The following is a 27,650-nucleotide window of genomic DNA, read 5'->3' as shown; positions in this document are numbered from 1 at the left end:
CAACACTGTTTACATTTGTAGACTGTATCTACTGATGTGTGGACAACTGTAATGTACCAACATGTCCACTAGATGGAGCAACAACACTGTTTACATTTGTAGACTGTATTTACTGATCTGTGGACAACTGTAATGTACCAACATGTCCACTAGATGGAGCAACAACACTGTTTACATTTGTAGACAGTATCTACTGATGTGTGGACAACTGTAATGTACCAACATGTCCACTAGATGGAGCACCAACACTGTTTACATTTGTAGACTGTATCTACTGATGTATTTCAACTGTAATGTACCAACATGTCCACTAGATGGAGCAACAACACTGTTTACATTTGTAGACTGTATCTACTGATCTGTGGACAACTGTAATGTACCAACATGTCCACTAGATGGAGCAACAACACTGTTTACATTTGTAGACATTATCAACTGATCTGTGGACAACTGTAATGTACCAACATGTCCACTAGATGGAGCAACAACACTGTTTACATTTGTAGACTGTATCTACTGATCTGTGGACAACTGTAATGTACCAACATGTCCACTAGATGGAGCAACAACACTGTTTACATTTGTAGACTGTATCAACTGATCTTTTTCAACTGTAATGTACCAACATGTCCACTAGATGGAGCAACAACACTGTTTACATTTGTAGACTGTATCAACTGATCTTTTTCAACTGTAATGTACCAACATGTCCACTAGATGGAGCAACAACACTGTTTACATTTGTAGACTGTATCTACTGATCTGTGGACAACTGTAATGTACCAACATGTCCACTAGATGGAGCAACAACACTGTTTACATTTGTAGACTGTATCTACTGATCTGTGGACAACTGTAATGTACCAACATGTCCACTAGATGGAGCAACAACACTGTTTACATTTGTAGACTGTATCAACTGATCTTTTTCAACTGTAATGTACCAACATGTCCATTAGATGGAGCAACAACACTGTTTACATTTGTAGACTGTATCTACTGATCTGTGGACAACTGTAATGTACCAACATGTCCACTAGATGGAGCAACAACACTGTTTACATTTGTAGACTGTATCAACTGATCTTTTTCAACTGTAATGTACCAACATGTCCACTAGATGGAGCAACAACACTGTTTACATTTGTAGACTGTATCTACTGATCTGTGGACAACTGTAATGTACCAACATGTCCACTAGATGGAGCAACAACACTGTTTACATTTGTAGACTGTATCTACTGATCTGTGGACAACTGTAATGTACCAACATGTCCACTAGATGGAGCAACAACACTGTTTACATTTGTAGACTGTATCTACTGATGTATTTCAACTGTAATGTACCAACATGTCCACTAGATGGAGCAACAGCACTGTTTACATTTGTAGACTGTATCTACTGATCTGTGGACACCTGTAATGTACCAACATGTCCACTAGATGGAGCACCAGCACTGTTTACATTTGTAGACTGTATCTACTGATCTGTGGACAACTGTAATGTACCAACATGTCCACTAGATGGAGCAACAACACTGTTTACATTTGTAGACTGTATCTACTGATCTGTGGACAACTGTAATGTACCAACATGTCCACTAGATGGAGCAACAACACTGTTTACCTTTGTAGACTGTATCTACTGATCTGTGGACAACTGTAATGTACCAACATGTCCACTAGATGGAGCAACAACACTGTTTACATTTGTAGACTGTATCTACTGATCTGTGGACAACTGTAATGTACCAACATGTCCACTAGATGGAGTAACAACACTGTTTACATTTGTAGACTCTATTTACTGATGTGTTTCAACTGTAATGTACCAACATGTCCACTAGATGGAGCAACAACACTGTTTACATTTGTAGACTGTATCAACTGATCTGTTTCAACTGTAATGTACCAACATGTCCAATAGATGGAGTAACAACACTGTTTACATTTGTAGACTCTATTTACTGATGTGTTTCAACTGTAATGTACCAACATGTCCACTAGATGGAGTAACAACACTGTTTACATTTGTAGACTGTATCTACTGATCTGTGGACAACTGTAATGTACCAACATGTCCACTAGATGGAGCAACAACACTGTTTACATTTGTAGACTGTATCTACTGATCTGTGGACACCTGTAATGTACCAACATGTCCACTAGATGGAGCACCAGCACTGTTTACATTTGTAGACTGTATCTACTGATGTGTTTCAACTGTAATGTACCAACATGTCCACTAGATGGAGCAACAACACTGTTTACGTTTGTAGACAGTATCTACTGATCTGTGGACAACTGTAATGTACCAACATGTCCACTAGATGGAGCAACAAAACTGTTTACATTTGTAGACAGTATCTACTGATGTGTTTCAACTGTAATGTACCAACATGTCCACTAGATGGAGTAACAACACTGTTTACATTTGTAGACTCTATCTACTGATCTGTGGACAACTGTAATGTACCAACATGTCCACTAGATGGAGCAACAACACTGTTTACATTTGTAGACAGTATCTACTGATGTGTTTCAACTGTAATGTACCAACATGTCCACTAGATGGAGTAACAACACTGTTTACATTTGTAGACTCTATCTACTGATCTGTGGACAACTGTAATGTACCAACATGTCCACTAGATGGAGCAACAACACTGTTTACATTTGTAGACTGTATCTACTGATCTGTGGACAACTGTAATGTACCAACATGTCCACTAGATTGAGCAACAACACTGTTTACATTTTTAGAGTGTATCGACTGCTCTGTGGACAAGAAACATCTGCCCATGAGTAGAAACACACACCAACAAACACACACACAGAAGAGGATTTTGTACAAATACATTTGCCTCTCTTCCAAAAATGTTCTTACTAAAAAAGTGCACAGTGACCAAGTGCTTTTATTGTGAAAACATGAGAAACGTTTGTAACTTCCTCCATCTTTGAATGTTTGATAGGAAGAGTTCAAAGTTCATTGGGATGAGTAAACTGTTAAAGCAAATATGTTTCACGGCAACTGCTCGCCACTAACTAGCTTGGAAGCCATTAAGCGCTGATTGTCTACATTACACACACACACACACACACACACACACACACACACACACACACACACACACACTAAGTGATTCAAGCTGATCAATAAATGATCGATATGTGACGGGACACTGATTGTCTGCATGAAAGTCTTGCAAAGTGATTAAAGCTGATCTTGAAGTCCAGGCTCACATTAAAGGATGACAATCAGTTGTCATGGCAACAAAAGACCATTGATTCAAATGATTTAGGAGAAACAGAAATTAGGAGCGGACGTTGACCACATCAATATTTGTCTGATCGATGGATCGGGTCATTGATTGACAGAGCGAGTGATAGGTTTGAAGGAAGCAGACAGAAACCAAAGCAGGTCCAGCATGTCAGACCGAAGGCACATTTGGTGGTCAGGGTTGGACCAGGTCCAGCATGTCAGATGTGTTGGTCAGGGTCTGCCAATGTCCACTGTGATGTTGGTGAAGAGATCCATGGTCAGTCTGGACACCAGCTGGTAGGACAAGGACTTGATGCCATCCTTGGTCATGGTGTCCCGGGTGTGGGAGATGCGGTCAAACCTTCAGGAGCACAAAGACTAATCAGTCACACCTGGACCAGCACAAAGACTAATCAGTCACACCTGGACCAACACAAAGACTAATCAGTCAGACCTGGAACGGCACAAAGACTAATCAGTCAGACCTGGACCAGCACAAAGACTAATCAGTCACACCTGGACCAGCACAAAGACTAATCAGTCAGACCTGGACCAGCACAAAGACTAATCAGTCACACCTGGACCAGCACAAAGACTAATCAGTCAGACCTGGACCAGCACAAAGACTACTCAGTCACACCTGGACCAGCACAAAGACTAATCAGTCACACCTGGACCAGCACAAAGACTAATCAGTCAGACCTGGACCAGCACAAAGACTACTCAGTCACACCTGGACCAGCACAAAGACTACTTAGTCAGACCTGGACCAGCATAAAGACTAATCAGTCACACCTGGACCGGCACAAAGACTACTTAGTCACACCTGGACCAGCACAAAGACTACTCAGTCACACCTGGACCAGCACAAAGACTACTTAGTCAGACCTGGACCAGCACAAAGACTACTCAGTCACACCTGGACCAGCACAAAGACTACTCAGTCACACCTGGACCAGCACAAAGACTACTTAGTCAGACCTGGACCAGCACAAAGACTAATCAGTCACACCTGGACCAGCACAAAGACTAATCAGTCACACCTGGAACGGCACAAAGACTACTCAGTCACACCTGGACCAGCACAAAGACTAATCAGTCACACCTGGACCAGCACAAAGACTACTTAGTCAGACCTGGACCAGCATAAAGACTAATCAGTCACACCTGGACCAGCACAAAGACTAATCAGTCACACCTGGAACGGCACAAAGACTACTCAGTCACACCTGGACCAGCACAAAGACTAATCAGTCACACCTGGACCAGCACAAAGACTACTTAGTCAGACCTGGACCAGCACAAAGACTAATCAGTCACACCTGGAATGGCACAAAGACTACTTAGTCACACCTGGAACGGCACAAAGACTACTTAGTCACACCTGGACCGGCACAAAGACTACTTAGTCACACCTGGACCAGCACAAAGACTAATCAGTCAGACCTGGACCAGCACAAAGACTAATCAGTCACACCTGGACCAGCACAAAGACTACTTAGTCAGACCTGGACCAGCACAAAGACTAATCAGTCACACCTGAAATGGCACAAAGACTAATCAGTCACACCTGGAACGGCACAAAGACTACTTAGTCACACCTGGACCAGCACAAAGACTACTTAGTCACACCTGGACCAGCACAAAGACTAATCAGTCAGACCTGGACCAGCACAAAGACTACTCAGTCACACCTGGACCAGCACAAAGACTACTCAGTCACACCTGGACCAGCACAAAGACTAATCAGTCAGACCTGGACCAGCATAAAGACTACTTATTGAGACTTGGTACCTCTGAGGGTTGGGCTCGTTCTTCCTGTCTCGGTCGTGTCGGATCATGCGACACCTGCCCACCTCACCTGTGGGTCTGGAGATGGACATTCCTTTGGACGCCAGTCTGACAAACAAAAACAGGACTTTGACCTTAAACTGATACTGTTGTCAGGAGGTGATATTGATATCGCGCTGATATTACAAAAAGAACCTGATATTAGGGTTGGCATCTAAAATCTCCCAGAGAAGTGCTCTATACTGTACATCTACATGTGTATACATCATTTATACACACATACTGTACATCTACATGTGTATACATCATTTATACACACATACTGTACATCTACATGTGTACACATCATTTATACACACATACTGTACATCTACATGTGTACACATCATTTATACACACATACTGTACATCTACATGTGTATACATCATTTATACACACATACTGTACATCTACATGTGTATACATCATTTATACACACATACTGTACATCTACATGTGTACACATCATTTATACACACATACTGTACATCTACATGTGTATACATCATTTATACACACATACTGTACATCTACATGTGTACACATCATTTATACACACATACTGTACATCTACATGTGTACACATCATTTATACACACATACTGTACATCTACATGTGTACACATCATTTATACACACATACTGTACATCTACATGTGTATACATCATTTATACACACATACTGTACATCTACATGTGTACACATCATTTATACACACATACTGTACATCTACATGTGTATACATCATTTATACACACATACTGTACATCTACATGTGTATACATCATTTATACACACATACTGTACATCTACATGTGTATACATCATTTATACACACATACTGTACATCTACATGTGTATACATCATTTATACACACATACTGTACATCTACATGTGTATACATCATTTATACACACATACTGTACATCTACATGTGTATACATCATTTATACACACATATTGTACATCTACATGTGTATACATCATTTATACACACATACTGTACATCTACATGTGTATACATCATTTATACACACATACTGTACATCTACATGTGTATACATCATTTATACACACATAGTGTACATCTACATGTGTATACATCATTTATACACACATACTGTACATCTACATGTGTACACATCATTTATACACACATACTGTACATCTACATGTGTATACATCATTTATACACACATACTGTACATCTACATGTGTACACATCATTTATACACACATACTGTACATCTACATGTGTATACATCATTTATACACACATACTGTACATCTACATGTGTATACATCATTTATACACACATACTGTACATCTACATGTGTATACATCATTTATACACACATACTGTACATCTACATGTGTATACATCATTTATACACACATACTGTACATCTACATGTGTATACATCATTTATACACACATACTGTACATCTACATGTGTACACATCATTTATACACACATACTGTACATCTACATGTGTATACATCATTTATACACACATACTGTACATCTACATGTGTATACATCATTTATACACACATACTGTACATCTACATGTGTACACATCATTTATACACACATACTGTACATCTACATGTGTATACATCATTTATACACACATACTGTACATCTACATGTGTATACATCATTTATACACACATACTGTACATCTACATGTGTACACATCATTTATACACACATACTGTACATCTACATGTGTACACATCATTTATACACACATACTGTACATCTACATGTGTACACATCATTTATACACACATACTGTACATCTACATGTGTACACATCATTTATACACACATACTGTACATCTACATGTGTACACATCATTTATACACACATACTGTACATCTACATGTGTATACATCATTTATACACACATACTGTACATCTACATGTGTATACATCATTTATACACACATACTGTACATCTACATGTGTATACATCATTTATACACACATACTGTACATCTACATGTGTATACATCATTTATACACACATACTGTACATCTACATGTGTATACATCATTTATACACACATACTGTACATCTACATGTGTATACATCATTTATACACACATACTGTACATCTACATGTGTATACATCATTTATACACACATACTGTACATCTACATGTGTATACATCATTTATACACACATACTGTACATCTACATGTGTATACATCATTTATACACACATACTGTACATCTACATGTGTATACATCATTTATACACACATACTGTACATCTACATGTGTATACATCATTTATACACACATACTGTACATCTACATGTGTATACATCATTTATACACACATACTGTACATCTACATGTGTACACATCATTTATACACACATACTGTACATCTACATGTGTACACATCATTTATACACACATACTGTACATCTACATGTGTATACATCATTTATACACACATACTGTACATCTACATGTGTATACATCATTTATACACACATACTGTACATCTACATGTGTATACATCATTTATACACACATACTGTACATCTACATGTGTATACATCATTTATACACACATACTGTACATCTACATGTGTATACATCATTTATACACACATACTGTACATCTACATGTGTATACATCATTTATACACACATAGTGTACATCTACATGTGTATACATCATTTATACACACATACTGTACATCTACATGTGTACACATCATTTATACACACATACTGTACATCTACATGTGTATACATCATTTATACACACATACTGTACATCTACATGTGTACACATCATTTATACACACATACTGTACATCTACATGTGTACACATCATTTATACACACATACTGTACATCTACATGTGTATACATCATTTATACACACATACTGTACATCTACATGTGTATACATCATTTATACACACATACTGTACATCTACATGTGTATACATCATTTATACACACATACTGTACATCTACATGTGTATACATCATTTATACACACATACTGTACATCTACATGTGTATACATCATTTATACACACATACTGTACATCTACATGTGTACACATCATTTATACACACATACTGTACATCTACATGTGTACACATCATTTATACACACATACTGTACATCTACATGTGTATACATCATTTATACACACATACTGTACATCTACATGTGTACACATCATTTATACACACATACTGTACATCTACATGTGTACACATCATTTATACACACATACTGTACATCTACATGTGTACACATCATTTATACACACATACTGTACATCTACATGTGTACACATCATTTATACACACATACTGTACATCTACATGTGTACACATCATTTATACACACATACTGTACATCTACATGTGTATACATCATTTATACACACATACTGTACATCTACATGTGTACACATCATTTATACACACATACTGTACATCTACATGTGTACACATCATTTATACACACATACTGTACATCTACATGTGTATACATCATTTATACACACATACTGTACATCTACATGTGTATACATCATTTATACACACATACTGTACATCTACATGTGTATACATCATTTATACACACATACTGTACATCTACATGTGTATACATCATTTATACACACATACTGTACATCTACATGTGTATACATCATTTATACACACATACTGTACATCTACATGTGTATACATCATTTATACACACATACTGTACATCTACATGTGTATACATCATTTATACACACATACTGTACATCTACATGTGTATACATCATTTATACACACATACTGTACATCTACATGTGTATACATCATTTATACACACATACTGTACATCTACATGTGTATACATCATTTATACACACATACTGTACATCTACATGTGTATACATCATTTATACACACATACTGTACATCTACATGTGTATACATCATTTATACACACATACTGTACATCTACATGTGTACACATCATTTATACACACATACTGTACATCTACATGTGTATACATCATTTATACACACATACTGTACATCTACATGTGTATACATCATTTATACACACATACTGTACATCTACATGTGTATACATCATTTATACACACATACTGTGTATATGGCCCCCCAGATACAGGTTTTCTGTCAATGTGGCCCATGAGTCCAGTAATGTGCAGTAGTTAGTAGGTAGTAGTTAGTGTGTACTAGTTAGTGGGTAGTAGTTAGTGTGTACTAGTTAGTGAGTAGTAGTTAGTGGGTGGTAGTTAGTGTGTACTAGTTAGTGTGTACTAGTTAGTGGGTAGTCGTTAGTGCGTAGTAGTTAGTGTGTACTAGTTAGTGGGTTGTAGTTAGTGGGTAGTAGTTAGTGTGTACTAGTTAGTGGGTAGTAGTTAGTGTGTAGTAGTTAGTGGGTAGTAGTTAGTGGGTAGTAGTTAGTGGGTAGTAGTTAGTGGGTAGTAGTTTGTGTGTAGTAGTTAGTGCGTAGTAGTTAGTGTGTAGTAGTTAGTGGGTAGTAGTTAGTGCGTAGTAGTTAGTGGGTAGTCGTTAGTGGGTACTAACCTGTTGTAGATGTCGTCGTCCTCGCCCCCCCACCCCCAGTAGTTGTTGGGGAAGCCGTTGATGGTGAGAAACTGTTGTTTGGACATGGAGGACACGCCCCCAAAGTACTGCTTGTAGGGCAGCCTGCACACATGTACACTGTCAGCAAGTGCAGCCATCTAACTGTACTACACTGGCCTGTACTACAGGAGGAGGACAACAATGAAGACTTTCACTAGAGGAGGACGAGGGGAAGGATAGAAAAGACGTTACAGAAAGGGAATTTCCCAAGTCAACCAAGTCTTAACTTCCTCATTCTGCTTCACTTCAATCCTGCAAGTCAGTCACTTAACTCTGTCAAAATGTTTTATTACATGACTAGAAGTATAGCTAGTTAGTGGATAGTCTATTACATGACAAGAAGTATAGCTAGTTAGTGGATAGTCTATTACATGACAAGAAGTATAGCTAGTTAGTGGATAGTCTATTACATGACAAGAAGTATAACTAGTTAGTGGATAGTCTATTACATGACTAGAAGTATAGCTAGTTAGTGGATAGTCTATTACATGACAAGTAGTATAGCTAGTTAGTGGATAGTCTATTACATGACAAGTAGTATAGCTAGTTAGTGGATAGTCTATTACATGACAAGAAGTATAGCTAGTTAGTGGATTGTCTATTACATGACAAGTAGTATAGCTAGTTAGTGGATAGTCTATTACATGACTAGAAGTATAGCTAGTTAGTGGATAGTCTATTACATGACAAGTAGTATAGCTAGTTAGTGGATAGTCTATTACATGACAAGTAGTATAGCTAGTTAGTGGATAGTCTATTACATGACAAGAAGTATAGCTAGTTAGTGGATAGTCTATTACATGACAATAAGTATAACTGGTTAGTGGATAGTCTATTACATGACTAGAAGTATAGCTAGTTAGTGGATAGTCTATTACATGACAAGAAGTATATCTAGTTAGTGGATAGTCTATTACATGACAATAAGTATAACTGGTTAGTGGATAGTCTATTACATGACTAGAAGTATAGCTAGTTAGTGGATAGTCTATTACATGACAAGAAGTATATCTAGTTAGTGGATAGTCTATTACATGACAATAAGTATAGCTAGTTAGTGGATAGTCTATTACATGACAAGAAGTATAGCTAGTTAGTGGATAGTCTATTACATGACAAAAAGTATAGCTAGTTAGTGGATAGTCTATTACATGACAATAAGTATAGCTAGTTAGTGGATAGTCTATTACATGACAAGTAGTATAGCTAGTTAGTGGATAGTCTATTACATGACTAGAAGTATAGCTAGTTAGTGGATAGTCTATTACATGACAAGAAGTATAGCTAGTTAGTGGATAGTCTATTACATGACTAGAAGTATAGCTAGTTAGTGGATAGTCTATTACATGACAAGTAGTATAGCTAGTTAGTGGATAGTCTATTACATGACAAGTAGTATAGCTAGTTAGTGGATAGTCTATTACATGACAAGAAGTATAGCTAGTTAGTGGATAGTCTATTACATGAACAGAAGTATAGCTAGTTAGTGGATAGTCTATTACATGACAAGTAGTATAGCTAGTTAGTGGATAGTCTATTACATGACTAGAAGTATAGCTAGTTAGTGGATAGTCTATTACATGACAAGTAGTATAGCTAGTTAGTAGATAGTCTATTACATGACAAGTAGTATAGCTAGTTAGTGGATAGTCTATTACATGACAAGAAGTATAGCTAGTTAGTGGATAGTCTATTACATGACAATAAGTATAACTAGTTAGTGGATAGTCTATTACATGACTAGAAGTATAGCTAGTTAGTGGATAGTCTATTACATGACAAGAAGTATATCTAGTTAGTGGATAGTCTATTACATGACAAGAAGTATAGCTAGTTAGTGGATAGTCTATTACGTGACAAGAAGTATAGCTAGTTAGTGGATAGTCTATTACATGACAATAAGTATAGCTAGTTAGTGGATAGTCTATTACATGACAAGTAGTATAGCTAGTTAGTGGATAGTCTATTACATGACACGTAGTATAGCTAGTTAGTGGATAGTCTATTACATGACACGTAGTATAGCTAGTTAGTGGATGTGAGGGATGTAAAAGGCAGTGATGAGAGCCTAGCATCAGCTGCTTCCAATGCTAACACAGCATTAAATGAATGAATGAATGCATAAATAAATGGTTTAATTTGAGCCATGCAAACAAAACAAAATAATGTCATAAAATACAACAACAACAAAAAATATATATATATATATATATATTCACACCTACATTGTAAACATTACATGTGATTAATATTTTGTTGATGTCAAGATTGGCTCAAAAGGGAGTGGGAAAAAGTCAACTTATTAGGTCCCACCCCTATACATATACAATATAAATATATACAATATATAATACAATAATATATATAATATCATTCAATTCAGTGGTTGCTGCGTAGACGCTATAGAGTATCTATATATAATACATTTAAATTCACACACACTTCCATATATACACATATATATATATACACACACACTACACAAATTATATATATGTATATATATGTATATATATATATATATATATATATATATATATATATATATATATATATATATATATATATATATATATATATACACTGCTTGTACACTGCTGCTGGAATTTTAATTTTCCTGAAGGAATCAATAAAGTACTATCTATCTATCATAAGCACATACATACACACATGAATATACCCTAAATACACACACATCCATCATATATACACACAACTATATAAATACTATATATATAATAATATATATAATATACACTTTTGTCTATACATTATTAACAGTTTCTGGTGCCTATGGGAACAAGCTTTCATTTTGACTGTGATATTAGTGGTTAATAGTGGATCTATGACTGTGGATCTGCTGCTCCTGATCAACAGGACATGAGGACCACTCTTGATATGTGTCCTATGGGTTAGCTATGTGTCCTATGGGTTAGGCTATGTGTCCTATGGGTTAGGCTATGTGTCCTATGGGTTAGCTATGTGTCCTATGGGTTAGCTATGTGTCCTATGGGTTAGGCTATGTGTCCTATGGGTTAGCTATGTGTCCTATGGGTTAGGCTATGTGTCCTATGGGTTAGCTATGTGTCCTATGGGTTAGCTATGTGTCCTATGGGTTAGGCTATGTGTCCTATGGGTTAGGCTATGTGTCCTATGGATTAGGCTATGTGTCCTATGGGTTAGGCTATGTGTCCTATGGGTTAGCTATGTGTCCTATGGGTTAGGCTATGTGTCCTATGGGTTAGGCTATGTGTCCTATGGGTTAGCTATGTGTCCTATGGGTTAGCTATGTGTCCTATGGGTTAGGCTATGTGTCCTATGGGTTAGCTATGTGTCCTATGGGTTAGCTATGTGTCCTATGGGTTAGGCTATGTGTCCTATGGGTTAGCTATGTGTCCTATGGGTTAGGCTATGTGTCCTATGGGTTAGCTATGTGTCCTATGGGTTAGCTATGTGTCCTATGGGTTAGGCTATGTGTCCTATGGGTTAGGCTGTGTCCTATGGGTTAGGCTATGTGTCCTATGGGTTAGCTATGTGTCCTATGGGTTAGGCTATGTGTCCTATGGGTTAGGCTATGTGTCCTATGGGTTAGCTATGTGTCCTATGGGTTAGCTATGTGTCCTATGGGTTAGGCTATGTGTCCTATGGGTTAGCTATGTGTCCTATGGGTTAGGCTATGTGTCCTATGGGTTAGCTATGTGTCCTATGGGTTAGGCTATGTGTCCTATGCTGTGCATTGAAAGAGAGGAGGGGAGCCCCCTGCCAGAGGAGTTAACTACAAACATAAGATCCCCCACTCACCTGCCCTTCACTCCAGATAGTGTACTTGTTATGTCTCCTATGCAAACTAAACCTAAATAGGACTTGTCAACATTGGAAGAATACAACACTGTAGAGGATCTACACTTGGAGGAATACAACACTGTAGAGGATCTACACTTGGAGGAATACAACACTGTAGAGGATCTACACTTGGAGGAATACAACACTGTAGAGGATCTACACTTGGAGGAATACAACACTGTAGAGGATCTACACTTGGAAGAATACAACACTGTAGAGGATCTACACTTGGAGGAATACAACACTGTAGAGGATCTACACTTGGAGGAATACAACACTGTAGAGGATCTACACTTGGAGGAATACAACACTGTAGAGGATCTACACTTGGAGGAATACAACACTGTAGAGGATCTACACTTGGAGGAATACAACACTGTAAAGGATCTACACTTGGAGGAATACAACACTGTAGAGGATCTACACTTGGAGGAATACAACACTGTAGAGGATCTACACTTGGAGGAATACAACACTGTAAAGGATCTACACTTGGAGGAATACAACACTGTAAAGGATCTACACTTGGAGGAATACAACACTGTAGAGGATCTACACTTGGAAGAATACAACACTGTAGAGGATCTACACTTGGAGGAATACAACACTGTAGAGGATCTACACTTGGAGGAATACAACACTGTAGAGGATCTACACTTGGAGGAATACAACACTGTAGAGGATCTACACTTGGAGGAATACAACACTGTAGAGGATCTACACTTGGAAGAATACAACACTGTAGAGGATCTACACTTGGAGGAATACAACACTGTAGAGGATCTACACTTGGAGGAATACAACACTGTAGAGGATCTACACTTGGAGGAATACAACACTGTAGAGGATCTACACTTGGAGGAATACAACACTGTAGAGGATCTACACTTGGAGGAATACAACACTGTAGAGGATCTACACTTGGAGGAATACAACACTGTAGAGGATCTACACTTGGAGGAATACAACACTGTAGAGGATCTACACTTGGAGGAATACAACACTGTAGAGGATCTACACTTGGAGGAATACAACACTGTAGAGGATCTACACTTGGAGGAATACAACACTGTAAAGGATCTACACTTGGAAGAATACAACACTGTAGAGGATCTACACTTGGAGGAATACAACACTGTAGAGGATCTACACTTGGAGGAATACAACACTGTAGAGGATCTACACTTGGAGGAATACAACACTGTAAAGGATCTACACTTGGAGGAATACAACACTGTAAAGGATCTACACTTGGAAGAATACAACACTGTAGAGGATCTACACTTGGAGGAATACAACACTGTAGAGGATCTACACTTGGAGGAATACAACACTGTAGAGGATCTACACTTGGAGGAATACAACACTGTAGAGGATCTACACTTGGAGGAATACAACACTGTAGAGGATCTACACTTGGAGGAATACAACACTGTAGAGGATCTACACTTGGAGGAATACAACACTGTAGAGGATCTACACTTGGAGGAATACAACACTGTAGAGGATCTACACTTGGAGGAATACAACACTGTAGAGGATCTACACTTGGAGGAATACAACACTGTAAAGGATCTACACTTGGAGGAATACAACACTGTAGAGGATCTACACTTGGAGGAATACAACACTGTAGAGGATCTACACTTGGAAGAATACAACACTGTAGAGGATCTACACTTGGAGGAATACAACACTGTAGAGGATCTACACTTGGAGGAATACAACACTGTAGAGGATCTACACTTGGAGGAATACAACACTGTAGAGGATCTACACTTGGAGGAATACAACACTGTAAAGGATCTACACTTGGAAGAATACAACACTGTAGAGGATCTACACTTGGAGGAATACAACACTGTAGAGGATCTACACTTGGAGGAATACAACACTGTAGAGGATCTACACTTGGAGGAATACAACACTGTAAAGGATCTACACTTGGAGGAATACAACACTGTAAAGGATCTACACTTGGAAGAATACAACACTGTAGAGGATCTACACTTGGAGGAATACAACACTGTAGAGGATCTACACTTGGAGGAATACAACACTGTAGAGGATCTACACTTGGAGGAATACAACACTGTAGAGGATCTACACTTGGAGGAATACAACACTGTAGAGGATCTACACTTGGAGGAATACAACACTGTAGAGGATCTACACTTGGAGGAATACAACACTGTAGAGGATCTACACTTGGAGGAATACAACACTGTAGAGGATCTACACTTGGAGGAATACAACACTGTAGAGGATCTACACTTGGAGGAATACAACACTGTAAAGGATCTACACTTGGAGGAATACAACACTGTAGAGGATCTACACTTGGAGGAATACAACACTGTAGAGGATCTACACTTGGAAGAATACAACACTGTAGAGGATCTACACTTGGAAGAATACAACACTGTAGAGGATCTACACTTGGAGGAATACAACACTGTAGAGGATCTACACTTGGAGGAATACAACACTGTAGAGGATCTACACTTGGAGGAATACAACACTGTAGAGGATCTACACTTGGAGGAATACAACACTGTAAAGGATCTACACTTGGAAGAATACAACACTGTAGAGGATCTACACTTGGAGGAATACAACACTGTAGAGGATCTACACTTGGAGGAATACAACACTGTAGAGGATCTACACTTGGAGGAATACAACACTGTAAAGGATCTACACTTGGAGGAATACAACACTGTAAAGGATCTACACTTGGAAGAATACAACACTGTAGAGGATCTACACTTGGAGGAATACAACACTGTAGAGGATCTACACTTGGAGGAATACAACACTGTAGAGGATCTACACTTGGAGGAATACAACACTGTAAAGGATCTACACTTGGAAGAATACAACACTGTAGAGGATCTACACTTGGAGGAATACAACACTGTAGAGGATCTACACTTGGAGGAATACAACACTGTAGAGGATCTACACTTGGAGGAATACAACACTGTAGAGGATCTACACTTGGAGGAATACAACACTGTAGAGGATCTACACTTGGAGGAATACAACACTGTAGAGGATCTACACTTGGAGGAATACAACACTGTAAAGGATCTACACTTGGAGGAATACAACACTGTAAAGGATCTACACTTGGAGGAATACAACACAGAAGTAAAGTTGAAAGACAAAGAGAGAAAAATAAATATAAAGCGGACATGAAACAAACTGAACACTTAATTTGCTTTCATCAATAAACGACAAAAAATGTCAAACTTTGACAAATTGAAATGAAAAAAAACATGGACACTCAAACAAAACCTACTCAGCGGCCTAGTGGTTAGAGCAGGGGTCACCAAGGCGGGCACCAAGGCGGGCACCAACGCGGGCACCAAGGCGGGCACCAAGGCGGGCACCAAGGCGGGCACCAACGCGGGCACCAAGGCGGGCACCAAGGCGGGCACCAACGCGGGCACCAGGTAGCCCGTAAGGACCAGATGAGTCGCCCGCTGGCCTGTTCTAAAAATAGCTCAAATAGCAGCACTTACCAGTGAGCCGCCTCGATTTTTTAAATTGTATTTATTTACTAACAAGCTGGTCTCGCTTTGCTGGACATTTTTAATTCTAAGAAAGACAAAACTCAAATAGAATTGGAAAATCCAAGAAAATATTTTAAAGACTTGGTCTTCACTTGTTTAAATAAATTCATTTATTTTTTTACTTTGCTTCTTATAATTTTCAGAAAGAGAATTTTAGAGAAAAAATACAACCTTAAAAATGATTTTATGATTTTTAAACACATATACCTTTTTACCTTTTAAATTCCTTCCTCTTCTTTCCTGACAATTTAAATCAATGTTCAGGTAAATTTATTTTTTTTATTGTAAATAATAATTTAATTCTTCATTTAGCTTCTGTTTTTTCGACGAAGAATATTTGTGAAATATTTCTTCAAACTTATCATGATTAAAATTCTAAGAAATTATTCTGGCAAATCTACAAAATCTTTAGAATCAAATTTAAATCTTATTTCAAAGTCCTTTAAATTTCCTTTTTAAATTTTTGTTCTGGAAAATCTAGAAGAAATAATGATTTGTCTTTGTTAGAAATATAGCTTGGTCCAATTTGTTATATATTCTAACAAAGTGCAGGTTGGATTTCAAACTATTTAAAACATGTCATCAAAATTCTAAAATTAATCTTAATCAGGGAAAATGACTAATGATGTTCCATAAATTATTTTTTTATTTTTTCAAAAAGATTCGTATTAGCTAGTTTTTCTTTTCTTTTTTTTTGGGGTTGAATTTTGAATTTTAAAGAGTTGAAATTGAAGGTAACTATGTTTCAAAATTTAAATTTTTTTTCTGTTTTCTCCTCTTTTAAACTGTTAAATTAGGTGTTTTTTTCGTCATTTATTCTCTACAAAAAACCTTCCGTAAAAGGAAAAAAAATGTTCAACGGAATGACGGACAGAAATACCCATTTTTTTATATATGTATTAGCGGTGTGGGAAAAAATCAATTCGAATAAGAATTGAATCGTTTATGTTGTGCGACTCAGAATCGATTCACATTTTTAAAAAATGTTTTGGTTTTTTTTTATTTAAAAAAAAAATATATATATATATATATTTTTTTTTAAGCAATCCAACAAAACAATACACAGCAACACCATAACAATGCAATCTAATTCCAAAACTGAGCCAGCAACACTCAGAACTGCAATAAACAGAACAATTGAGAGGAGACACAAACACCACACAGAACAAAACAAAAGTAGTGAAACAAAAATGATTAACAGTATCAATATTATGATTTCAGCATAGCAGTGATTAAAAATCCCTCATTGACATTATCATTAGACATTTATAAAAATAATCAAAAAGAACAATAGTGTCACAGTGGCTTACACTTGCATGGCATCTCATAAGCTGGACAACACACTGTGTCCAATGTTTGCACAAAGATTAAATAAGTCATATTTTTGCTTCCTTTAATAGTTCAAACAAATTTACATTATTGCAATCAGATGATAAAACATTGTCCTTTACAATTATAAAAGCTTTTAAAAAAATTTACTACTCTGCTAGCATGTCAGCAGACTGGGGTAGATCCTGCTGAAATCTATGTATTGAATGAATACACAATCCTTTTCAATTGGAAAAATATAGTTTTTGAATCGAGAATCGAATAAATAAATAAAAAAATCGATATATTATCGAATCGTGACCCCAAGAATCGATATTGAATCGAATTGTGGGACACCAAAGATTTACAGCCCTAATATATAGATTTATTTATTAAAAGTAAATTGAGCAAATTGGCTATTTCTGGCAATTTATTTAAGTGTGTATCAAACTGGTAGCCCTTGGCATGAATCAGTAGCCAAGAAGTAGCTCTTGGTTTCAAAAAGGTTGGTGACCCCTGGGTTAGAGTGTCCACCCTGAGATGGGTAGGTTGTGAGTTCAAACCCCGGCCGGGTCATAGCAAAGACTCTAAAAATGGGAGTCATTACCTCCCTGCTTGGCACTCAGCATCAAGGCTTGGAATTGGGGGTTAAATCACTATAAATGATTCCCGGGCGTGGCACCGTTGCTGCCCACTGCTCCCCTCACCTCCCAGGGGGGTGATCCAGGGTGATGGGTCAAATGAAGAGAATAATTACGCCGCACCTAGTGTGTGTGTGACAATTATTGCTACTTTTAACTTTTTTTTAAAACATGAATCACAGGGAATGTGCACTTTTTGGGAATGTGGCCAATCATTCACAATCCTTATGTAAAACAAGAACACAAATGTTCTTCTTTTTCTATGCATTCTAAATCGTAAAATATGGCAAGTACAAGGTGGCTAACAAAGCAGCTAATAGGAGTAGCAAATGTCTCCCTAAATAGATCCAAAAAGCGGCAACAATACCACATTTACATGTCGTGACTTAAATATGTTCAAATATTGTTATTATTATAGAAGCCGTGATCACAAAGAACTAACTATCTTATATTGACACATTCAGCTGCTGCATCACCTCTGAGTTGGTAAAAGTTCATTTCAGATCATAAATCATGCCTCTCACCTGATAGTATGCTCAACATAAACACTTTGGTTTTTGATCCCATTTTTCATGAGTTGAACGCAAAGGTCTTTGACTAGACACAGAAAAGACCTTCCCCTCTCAAACATTGTGCACAAATCTGTGTTAGTGAGCATTTCTTCTTTGCCATGACAGGTGTGGCCTATCCAGATGCTGATTAAACAGCATGATTATTGCACAGGTGTTACTCTGAAATGTGCACTTTTACCACACAGCACAATGTCACAAGTTATGAGGGAGTGTGCAGTACGCATGCTGACTGCAGGAATGTCCACCTCATCTCGCCAGTAGATGTATTGAATAGTTTGCGCACTAATGAGAAGCTGAATGAGGAAGTAAGAAGAGAAAATAGCAGCACTGCTTGACTCAGCCTTGGAATGGAATGTTGTGTTCTCTAATTGTTTGGACAACAAACAATATTGTTAATATCGTTTCTTTAATTCTTTGTAATTGTGTTAATGTTTGTGTAACTGTTTTGTCACAGGAGGTTACAGAGCGACAGGATGTTCTATCAGGCTACAGTGGAATTGGGAAGGACTACTTCCTGTTTCAGTGGCCTAACTTCCTACTTGACAACCTGCAGATCAACAGGAAGTGTGTGTGTGTGTGTGTGTGTGTGTGTGTGTCAAATAGAACTTGTAGATAACTTGACAGCACATCACATCCTCACAGCACTCATTGTCATCGCTTCCGCACACACACACACACACACACACACACACACACACACACACACACATGCACACAATTTGAGACCTGAGAAAAATGCAAAGAGCAAAGCCTTTTTGGTTGAAAAAAAGAGATAAAGAAGTAAAATACAGCACTATGTCATCAGTTTCTGATTTATTATATTGTATAACAGTGCAAAATATTGCTCATTTGTAGTGGTCTTTCTTCAACTATTTGGAAAAGAAGATATAAAAATAAGTGAATGCAGATTTCTCCACATAGAAGTAATCATCAAGTTAAAGTGTCCTCTTTGGGGATTGTAATAGAGATCCATCTGGATTCATCAACTTACTTCTAAACATTTCTTCACAAAAATAGAAATCTTTAACATCAATATTTATGGAACATGTCCACAAAAAATCTAGCTGTCAACACTGAATATTGCATTGTTGTATTTCTTTTCACATTTTATGAACTTATATTCATATTTTGTTGAAGTATTATTCAATACATTTACTTATAAAAGATTATAGAATTGTTGCTATTTGAAAAAAATCTCACGTACCCCTTGGCATACCTTCAAGTACCCCCAGGTGAGAACCACTGCTCTATTCCATGCAATGTGATGTCATGTTGATGATGTCACCACAAATGAGACATTGTCCATTACATGCAATGTTATGTCATGTTGATGATGTCACCACAAATGAGACATTGTCCATTACATGCAATGTTATGTCATGTTGATGATGTCACCACAAATGAGACATTGTCCATTACATGCAATGTGATGTCATGTTGATGATGTCACCACAAATGAGACATTGTCCATTACATGCAATGTTATGTCATGTTGATGATGTCACCACAAATGAGACATTGTCCATTACATGCAATGTGATGTCATGTTGATGATGTCACCACAAATGAGACATTGTCCATTACATGCAATGTTATGTCATGTTGATGATGTCACCACAAATGAGACATTGTCCATTAGCTGCAAAGTTACTGGAAGCATGATACATGTAATCACTTCTTCACACCTCCTCATATGGAGAAATAGAAATACAAGAACACACACACTCACACACACACACACAGTTGAATAGTAGGAAAGTAGCGTCAAGTGATGAGAGAGGAGATAGAAAGAAGGAGGTGAGAAAGTGAGCGGGCGTTACTGACCTGAAGCCAAACTTGTCCATGGACACAGACAAGTGTCGAGGCTGACTGAAACACTTATAAGTGTTGCGGTCGTCCATTGGGATCAAGTCCACATCGCTGAAGACAAAACAGTCGTAGTCATAGTCCTTCAGAGCCTCCGTGTAGCCCACGTTCAACAGTTTGGCTCGGTTGAAGATCTCGTCTCCGTCCTGTTGAGCGAGCGAGCGCGCACGCACACACACACACACACACACACACGTAAAAATAGATGTCATTGTTGTTGTTTTGTTACATGCTATGTCACAACCACCTGGAAGCACAAAAGTTTAACATTGAGTCCATCACTAAAAACTTTACCAAGTGGGCGGATCAATCTGACATCACATGGACTAAGAGAAGACCTTCTGGAGTAAGGTTGTGTGGTCAGATGAAACAAAAATGGAGCTGTTAGACCACAATACCCAGCAATATGTTTGGAGGAGAAAAGGTGAGGCCTTTAATCCTAGGAACACCATTCCTACCGTCAAGCATGGTGCTGGTAGTATTATGCTCTGGGCCTGTTTTGCTGCCAGTGAAATGGCTGCTTTAAATGGGACAATGAAAAAGGAGGATTAGCTCCAAACTCTTCAGGACAAGCTATATATATATATATATATATATATATATATATATATATATATATATGTATGTATTAGGGCTGCAACAAGATATTGATTATAAAAATAGTTGGCGATTAATTTAGTAATCGATTAGTTGGATGTATGCAATGCGCATGCGTGAGGCTCTTTTTTTTCCCTCTAAACCTTTATTTATAAACTGCAACATTTACAAACAGCTGAGAAACAAAATAATCCAAATAAGTAGAAAAACAGTAGGCTACGTGTCATGAGGTGGCAGGGAGCCAGCCAATGATGTGTCATGTGCATATCACCTGACCACAGTCTCATGTTTGGAAACATTGGAAAAATGGCGGAGGGAAACAGTACGGATAGTTCAGCGGAGAAACATCTGTAGGTTATAGCTTCAATGGAGAAAAGTGTAGGACCTCAGTCGTCCAAAGTGTGGGAAAACTTGACTTTAAAGAATTCAAAGAAGACATTTCCTGCAAAAGGTGCAGCATGGACCTGGCGTGGCACGAAGTACTACCTTGCTTCAGGAGCACCTGAAGAAGAGCCAAGGATGAAGGGAAGAACTCACGGTACCTAACTTCCATAGTCCGAGTATATTGATCCCTTCTGTCCGTCTTTGTGTGTTTTTAATCTTTTGTTAATCAGGAGATTTTTTTTAAAGGCAGCACAGCAGCAACTGTTGTGTATTAACTTTCAGAGTTTTAGGAACTTTTTGGATAGTCCGACGTCTTCATTTTCTGTGTTGTTTTGAACTTATGAGGCATTTATAAGTTCAGCTTTTTTGTGAGTAACGTTTACGTTATGTCTTTGTTGCAACGCGGGGCTGATGATGTGTCTCCGGCACATTTGACTCCGTTTTGAGAGAGAAAACGCACGTTTACCAATTTGGAAATAAACGTAACAGACAGAAATATCTCAGCTTGGTTTCATAATGGTAGCCGGGCCCAATAAAGCTATATAAATCTATTTCGATTTGAGTGACGATTTAGTATAATGAAGGTGCTGGAATAGTTCATGCTATTATTCCCAGGCAGCCTAAAGTGAATCCTTTGTTATTCACAACAGAAATGTGTACTATATCTGATCCAGTTCTGATCTGGTGAGTTACATTTCTGTGTTGTTATTGGTGTATTCCCGTCGTATCAATTCCCAGATATGGTCGTAATTATACTAAATGCACTAGGCATAATAAACACAACATTATTAATATTGCTACTACGGATAATTTGATCAAATATTCCCTAAAACAGCCCACTACCTACAATACATTTTTTTTTTAAACATAAGATCATTGTCTCCTAAAACGTTGTTAGTTAATAATATCATCAGAGACAACAATCTTAACGTCATCGGTTTCAGCGAAACCTGGCTTAAACCAGACGACTTTTTTGCGCTAAATGAGGTATGTCCTCTTAACTTTACACATGCGCATATTGCCCGTCCCCTCAAAAGCGGTAAAGGGGTCGCACTAATATACAACGACAACTTTAACCTTAGTCCTAACATAAATAATAAATATAAATCGTTTGAGGTGCTTACTATGAGGTCTGCCACACCGCTGCCTCTACACCTGACTGTTATCTACCGCCCCCCAGGGCCCTATTTGGACTTTATCAATGAATTCTCAGAGTTTGTTGCTGATCTAGTGACGCACGCCGATAATATAATTATAATGGGGGACTTTAATATCCATATGAATACCCCATCGGACCCACCGTGCGTAGTGCTCCAGACTATAATTGATAGCTGTGGTCTTACACAAATAATAAATGAACCCACGCATCGCAACGGTAATACGATAGACCTAGTGCTTGTCAGGGGTATCACCGTTTCCAAAGTTACGATACTCCCGTATACTAAACTATTGTCCGATCATTACCTTATAAAATTCGAGGTTCAGACGCATGTTCGTCAAACTAATAATAATAATAACTGCTATAGCAGCCGCAACATTAATATGGCCACAACGACAACTCTTGCTGACCTACTGCCCTCGGTAATGGCACCATTCCCAAAGTATGTGGGCTCTATTGATAACCTCACTAACAACTTTAACGACGCCCTGCGCAAAATCATTGAAAGTTAAAAAAGGCTCCAAAAAAGCGGACCCCGTGGTTTACAGAAGAAACTAGAGCTCAGAAATTATTATGTAGAAAGCTGGAACGCAAATGGCGCACGACTAAACTTGAGGTGCACCATCAAGCATGGAATGATAGTTTAATAACTTATAAACGCATGCTTACCTTAGCTAAAGCTAAATATTACTCAAATCTCATCCACCGTAATAAAAACGATCCTAAATTTTAGTTTAGTACGGTAGCATCGCTAACCCAACAAGGGACCCCTTCCAGTAGCTCCACCCACTCAGTTGATGACTTTATGCAATTCTTTAATAAGAAAATTGAAGTCATTAGAAAGGAGATTAAAGACAATGCGTCCCAGCTACAACGGGGTTCTATTAACACTGACACGATTGTATATACGGCGGATACTGCCCTCCAAAATAGTTTCTCTCGTTTTGAGGAAATAACATTAGAGGAATTGTTACAACGTGTAAATGGAATAAAACAAACAACATGTTTACTTGACCCACTTCCTGGGAAACAGATCAAGGATCTCTTTGTATTATTAGGTCCATCAGTGCTAAATATTATAAACTTATCACTTTCCTCGGGCACTGTTCCCCTAGCATTCAAAAAAGCGGTTATTCATCCTCTCCTTAAAAGACCTAACCTCGATCTAGACCTCATGGTTAACTACCGACCGGTGTCTCACCTTCCCTTTATTTAAAAAATCCTCGAAAAAATTGTTGCAGAGCAGTTAAATGAACACTTAGCGTCTAACAATCTCTGTGAAACCTTTCAATCCGGTTTCAGGGCAAATCACTCGACCGAGACAGTCCTCGCAAAAATGACTAATGATCTATTGCTAACGATGGATTCTGATGCGTCATCTATGTTGCTGCTCCTCGATCTTAGCGCTGCTTTCGATACCGTCGATCATAATATTTTATTAGAACGTATCAAAACAAGAATTGGTATGTCAGACTTAGCCCTGTCTTGGTTTAACTCTTATCTTACTGATAGGATGCAGTGTGTCTCCCATAACAATGTGACCTCGGACTACGTTAAGGTAACGTGTGGAGTTCCCCAGGGTTCGGTCCTTGGCCCTGCACTCTTCAGCATCTACATGCTGCCGCTAGGTGACATCATACGCAAATACGGTGTTAGCTTTCACTGTTATGCTGATGACACCCAACTCTACATGCCCCTAAAGCTGACCAACACGCCGGATTGTAGTCAGCTGGAGGCGTGTCTTAATGAAATTAAACAATGGATGTCCGCTAACTTTTTGCAACTCAACACCAAAAAAACAGAAATGCTGATTATCGGTCCTGCTAGACACCGACCTCTATTTAATAACACAACTTTAAAAATTGACAACCAAACAATTAAACAAGGCGACTCGGTAAAGAATCTGGGTATTATCTTCGACCCAACTCTCTCCTTTGAGGCACACATTAAAAGCGTTACTAAAACGGCCTTCTTTCATCTCCGTAATATCGCTAAAATTCGCTCCATTCTGTCCACTAAAGACGCTGAGATCATTATCCATGCGTTTGTTACGTCTCGCCACGATTACTGTAACGTATTATTTTGGGGTCTCCCCATGTCTAGCATTAAAAGATTACAGTTGGTACAAAATGCGGCTGCTAGACTTTTGACAAGAACAAGAAAGTTTGATCACATTACGCCTATACTGTATATACCTTTATATACATATATACATACATATATACCTATACTGTATATACCTTTATATACATATATACATACATATATACCTATACTGTATATACCTTTATATACATATATACATACATATATACCTATACTGGCTCACCTGCACTGGCTTCCTGTGCACTTAAGATGTGACTTTAAGGTTTTACTACTTACGTATAAAATACTACACGGTCTAGCTCCATCCTATCTTGCAGATTGTATTGTACCATATGTCCCGGCAAGAAATCTGCCTTCAAAGGACTCCGGCTTATTAGTGATTCCCAAAGCCCAAAAAAAGTCTGCGGGCTATAGAGCGTTTTCTGTTCGGGCTCCAGTACTCTGGAATGCCCTCCCGGTAACAGTTCGAGATGCCACCTCAGTAGAAGCATTTAAGTCTCACCTTAAAACTCATTTGTATACTCTAGCCTTTAAATAGACTCCCTTTTTAGACCAGTTGATCTGCCGTTTCTTTTCTTTTTCTCCTATGTCCCACTCTCCCTTGTGGAGGGGGTCCGGTCCGATCCGGTGGCCATGTACTGCTCGCCTGTGTATCGGCTGGGGACATCTCTGCGCTGCTGATCAGCCTCCGCTTGGGATGTTTTCCTGCTGGCTCCGTTGTGAACGGGACTCTCGCTGCTGTGTTGGATCCATTATGGATTGAACTTTCACAGTATCATGTTAGACCCGCTCGACATCCATTGCTTTCGTCCTCTCCAAGGTTCTCATAGTCATCATTGTCACCGACGTCCCACTGGGTGTGAGTTTTCCTTGCCCTTATGTGGGCCTACCGAGGATGTCGTAGTGGTTTGTGCAGCCCTTTGAGACACTAGTGATTTAGGGCTATATAAGTAAACATTGATTGATTGATTGAGTGTATTCTGCAACTCCAAGGTACATTTTTTTCATTTAGCTGTTTTTTTAATGTGGTGGTGTATTTGACTTCTCCGTCAGAAATGATTAATGAAATAAACTGGTTATGTATTGAGTTACATGTAAATGATGCTACTATGTACGTTCATAATATTGTTTCTCTCATTTCAGTAAGAAACAACCCAGCATTAGCGACCTGGTACAAAAGAAGGTGTGCACACTACAGCAACCGGCTGCACTGACTGATACTATCCTGAATATGTTGCCAACTGACATGAGGCTACTATCAATGATGGAGGATGAAGGTTTTAGACAAATAATTCACGTCCTCAACCCTGGTTACACTCTTCCCTCGAGGAACCATTTTACCAAACTGATGGAGAGGAAATACGAGCGGAGATTCCAAACAGTGTAGACTGACATAAAAGCCACCCAGAGCAAAATAGCTCTCACTACTGATGTGTGGACAAGTGTAGCCTACCTTGGCAATACATGCCACTACATTGGAGACAAATGGAACATGAAGTCAATCTCCCTTACCACCATGCCACTAGAGGACAGACATTCAGCATCCAACATTGCAGAATGGTTAGAATAGGTAGTAGCCAGGTTTGACATTCCCCTAAGCAAAATTATTGCTTTTGTGCATGACAATGGTGCACTTTATAAAAAAAATAACATTTTTGTAACACTTGCCTTGTTTTATTTGGCAAGTCAAAGGACATGGTGCCAGTAAGCTGTTTTTTTTAATAAAGTATTGGAAAGGTTAGAAATTTAGTTTGTCTCTTTTATCCCATGATTAATCGAAGTAATAATCGACAGATTAATCGATTATCAAATTAATCGTTAGTTGCAGCCCTA

General features: G+C 38.1%; 1 protein-coding gene across 1 annotated transcript in view; it reads right to left on the bottom strand.

The window, feature by feature from the left end:
• Window positions 1-2,897: 2,897 nt before the first annotated feature.
• LOC133547835 (beta-1,4-galactosyltransferase 1-like) overlaps window positions 2,898-27,650 on the bottom strand; it is a 62,194-nt gene continuing 37,441 nt past the window's right edge. Inside the window, exons 4-7 of the mRNA XM_061893330.1 lie at window positions 21,530-21,717; window positions 9,704-9,826; window positions 5,057-5,161; window positions 2,898-3,623 (exon numbers count right to left, since the gene is read on the bottom strand). Of these exons, the coding sequence (XP_061749314.1) occupies window positions 3,494-3,623; window positions 5,057-5,161; window positions 9,704-9,826; window positions 21,530-21,717 (546 nt within the window). The 3' untranslated portion in view covers window positions 2,898-3,493. The remainder of the gene's footprint in view (window positions 3,624-5,056; window positions 5,162-9,703; window positions 9,827-21,529; window positions 21,718-27,650) is intronic.

Source organism: Nerophis ophidion, unplaced genomic scaffold (assembly GCF_033978795.1).
Source record: "Nerophis ophidion isolate RoL-2023_Sa unplaced genomic scaffold, RoL_Noph_v1.0 HiC_scaffold_205, whole genome shotgun sequence".
Taxonomy (NCBI): Eukaryota; Metazoa; Chordata; class Actinopteri; order Syngnathiformes; family Syngnathidae; genus Nerophis; species Nerophis ophidion.
This window is presented reverse-complemented; position numbering and strand designations above follow the sequence as displayed.